Source organism: Neltuma alba, unplaced genomic scaffold, assembly GCF_004799145.2.
Source record: "Neltuma alba isolate B1F8T4 unplaced genomic scaffold, ASM479914v2 tig00005240_pilon, whole genome shotgun sequence".
Taxonomy (NCBI): Eukaryota; Viridiplantae; Streptophyta; class Magnoliopsida; order Fabales; family Fabaceae; genus Neltuma; species Neltuma alba.
In genome coordinates, this window is record NW_021634032.1 from 37,006 (window position 1) to 40,636 (window position 3,631).

General features: G+C 39.5%; 1 protein-coding gene across 1 annotated transcript; it reads right to left on the minus strand.

Annotated features, from left to right (window-relative positions):
• Nucleotides 1-263: 263 nt before the first annotated feature.
• Nucleotides 264-2,898, minus strand: LOC114747196 (uncharacterized). The gene is made up of 2 exons (XM_028935485.1): nt 1,261-2,898; nt 264-1,193 (listed from the first exon to the last, which is right to left on the minus strand). The coding sequence occupies exons 1-2, from the start codon at nt 2,896-2,898 to the stop codon at nt 264-266; spliced, it is 2,568 nt and encodes an 855-aa protein (XP_028791318.1).
• Nucleotides 2,899-3,631: the final 733 nt, after the last annotated feature.

Genomic DNA, 3,631 nt, shown 5'->3' on the forward strand with positions numbered 1-3,631 from the left:
TGATTGAGAGACTTTGGAAAAGGGCCCATAAAATCAATCCACCATACATCAAAAAGTTCAACTTCCAGAATATTATTCAGACGTATTTCATTCCTTCTTGATATGTTTCCCACTCGTTGATACCGATCACACCAGATTACAAAGGCGTATGCATCTTTAAATAGCGAAGGCCAATAGAAACCACTTTGAAGGACTTTGTCAGCTATTTTCTCTCCTCTAAAATGCCCGCCATAGGCAGAAGAATGACAACACTCTAGAATATCTTACTGCTCAACTTCCAGAATACATTTTCTTATCATCTGATCGGCACATCTTTTGAACAAATAAGGCTCTTTCCAGAAGTACATCTTCACATCATGAAGGAATTTCCTCTTTTGGTGGGAGTTAAGGTCTAGTGGCGGAGTTCCACAAACCAAATAATTAACCAGATCTGCATACCATGGAGTAGTCAAGTTATCCACAAAGAACAGGCATTCATCGGGGAAAGTTGTATTGATCTCTTGGCAATGATCATGTTGAGCTTCACTACTCAACCGAGACAGATAGTCTGCCAATTGGTTTTCAGTGCCCTTCCTATCAACAATTTCCAAGTCAAATTCTTGAAGCAAAAGGACCCAACGAATCAGGCGTGTTTTGGAATCTTTCTTGGTAAACAAGTACTTTAGGGTAGAGTGATCTGTATAGATAGTCACTTTAGTGCCTACAATATAAGAGCAGAATTTCTCACAAGCAAACACCACTGCCAACAATTCTTTCTCTGTAGTAGTGTAGTTAAGTTGAGCATCATCCAGGGTTTTACTTGCATAGTAGATGGGATAGAAGACCTTTTCTGCTTTTTGTCCCAGTACTGCTCTAACAGCGAAATCACTAGCATCTGCCATAATGATAAAGGGTAGCTCCCAATTAAGTGCCACTAAAATTGGTGCTGATGTAAGCTTTTTCTTTAACTCCTCAAAAGAGTTCATACAAGCATTATCGAACTTGAACTCCCTATCTTTCTCCAACAAATTGCAAAAAGGCTTAGTGATTTTAGAAAAATCTTTAATGAAATGAAGGTAGAATCCTGTGTGACCCAAGAAACTTCTAATACCCTTAACACTTATTGGTGGAGGCAATTGCTCAATAACAGATACCTTTGCCTTGTCAACTTCTAGGCTCTGTTTGGACACTCGATGACCAAAGGACAATGCCCTCTTGCACCATGAAGTGAGATTTTTCCCAATTCAGAACCAAGTTAGTTTCTTCACATCTTTACAAAACAGCCGCCAGATTATCTAAGCAGCAATCAAAAGAATCTCCAAAAACGGAGAAGTCATCCATGAACACTTCAATTGTCTTCTCAATCATGTTAGCAAAAATGGCCATCATGCACCTTTGGAATGTTGCTGGAGCATTGCAAAGACCAAACGGCATTCTTTTGAAAGCAAATGTGCCATACGGGCAAGTAAAGGTTGTTTTCTCTTGATCATCTGGGGCTATTACAATTTGGTTGTAGCCTGAATATCCATCCAAGAAACAAAAGAATTCATGCCTAGCAAGCTTATCTAACATCTGATCAATAAATAGCAATGGGAAATGGTCTTTTCTGGTTGTTGCATTTAACTTTCGATAGTCTATGCAAATTCTCCACCCAGTCACAGTATGAGTTGGAACTAGCTCATTTCGGGTGTTAGCCACTACAGTTATACTGCCTTTCTTAGGGACGCATTGAACTAAGCTCACCCATGAGCCATCAGAAATAGGGTATACTATGCCAGCAAAAAGCCATTTAAGGATCTCTTTCTTGACCACCTCTTTCATAACCGGGTTTAATCTCCTTTGATGCTCAATAGAAGGTTTGTGACCATCTTCTAATAAAATCTTGTGCATGCACAAAGAAGGGTTGATCCCTTTGATATTAGCTATGGACCACCCAATAGCTTTCTTGTGGTTTCTCAAGACCCTTAACAGTTTCTCCTCTTGCAATGTGGACAACTGAGAAGAAACAATCACAGGTAATGTAGCAGAACTACCCAAGTAAGCATACTTGAGATGTGAAGGTAAAGTCTTTAACTCCAACACCGATGGTTCATCAGTAGAAGGCTTTAGTGGAGAGCTTAAAGCACTAGTTACATCAAGAGGTTCAAAAGTCTTAGCTTTTTGATAAGGAAATGCTTCAATACTCATCATTTCTGCATATGCTTCAACCTTGCCATCAATACTACTTGTTTCTCTGATCAACAATGCTTCCAAGGGATCTTTGGTCAAAGAGTTAATCAACTCTTCTTGCACTGCAAAGTCAATCACATCGATAGAATTACAGTGAAGAGAATCATCTGGAAACTTCAGGGCTTGATTCATGTTGAATATCACCTTCTCATCATTTACTCGCATGGTGATCTCACCCTTTTCTACGTCAATGAGGGTCCTTGCGGTAACTAAGAATAGCCATCCCAAAATAATGGGGATGTTCCAATCTACCTCACAGTCTAACATAATGAAATCATCTGGGAATATGAATTTATCTACCTCCACCAAGACATCTTCTATAACCCCTTTTGGGTGTGAGATACTTCTGTTAGCAAAGAGCAATGTAACAGTTGTTGGCCTTGCTTCACCCAAATTTAATCGATTGAAAACAGCTAAAGGCATCAGGTTAATACTTGCTCCCAAATCACATAGAGCTTTTCCATTGAAGTGTTTGCCTATGTTGCATGGAATATAAAAACTGCCCGGATCTCTCAATTTGGGTGGGAGTTTTCTCTGCAAGATGGCACTACAATCTTCTGTAAGGGCTACTATTTCAAATTCACTAAATCTCTTCTTCTTGGAGAGAACATCCTTGAGAAACTTAGCATACTTAGGCATCTGCTCTAGTGCTTCAGCAAACAGGATGTTGATGTGTAATTGCTTAAACATGTCCACAAATTTCTTGAACTAGACATCTTTATCTTTCTTCCTAAACCTTTGAGGAAAGGGAAGTGGCGGCATCTATGTAGGAGGAGGAGGAGTTATCTTCCTCTTTTTATCATCAACCATTTCACCCTCTACATTTTTTCCTCGAACCACATCATCGAGATTTTCTTCTGTTTGTTTCCTTTTCTTGGTCTCTTCCTTTTCTATTATAGCACCTTCTTCTGAAAACTCATTTGTATCAAGGTCAATCACCACACTGTTAGTGATGTCTTTGTTGGTCTTACTAGGCCTCAGAATTTCAGGTAGTTGGTTTCCACTTCTCAAACTGATAGCTTTACACTCTTCATTACCATCCCTTTTTGGATTGGGAATGGTATCACTTAGAAGGCTGCTTCTTGTGAGTACATTCATTTGTGAAGCCAGTTGACCCATTTGAACCTCGAGATTCTTGATAGCAGTTTTATGGAGAGAGAAGGTTGCCTTATTCTTAGCCCTTGCAGATTCTTGATTTGCTAATAACTAAGCAAACATCTTCTCAATTTTGGATTCCTCCTTCTGAGGATGCTGCTGTTGTAGTTGATGCTGTTGTGGTTGGCCATGAAAACCAGGAGGCCCCATTTGTTTAGCACCAGATAATAATATTTGTGGCGGGTTCAAACTTGGCCCATTTCACCATGAGAAATTTGGGTAATTTCTCAAATTTGGATTGTAGGTTTGAGAGTTAGGGTTTCCTTGT

Bases quoted from the DNA above. Each gene is read 5' to 3' on its own strand.
- LOC114747196 (XM_028935485.1), bottom strand. From the start codon at position 2,898: ATGTTTAAGCAATTACACATCAACATCCTGTTTGCTGAAGCACTAGAG. The intron at 1,194-1,260 runs GTTTTGTAAAGA...TCATGGTGCAAG, and splicing joins GCTTAGATAATCTGGCGGCT to AGGGCATTGTCCTTTGGTCA.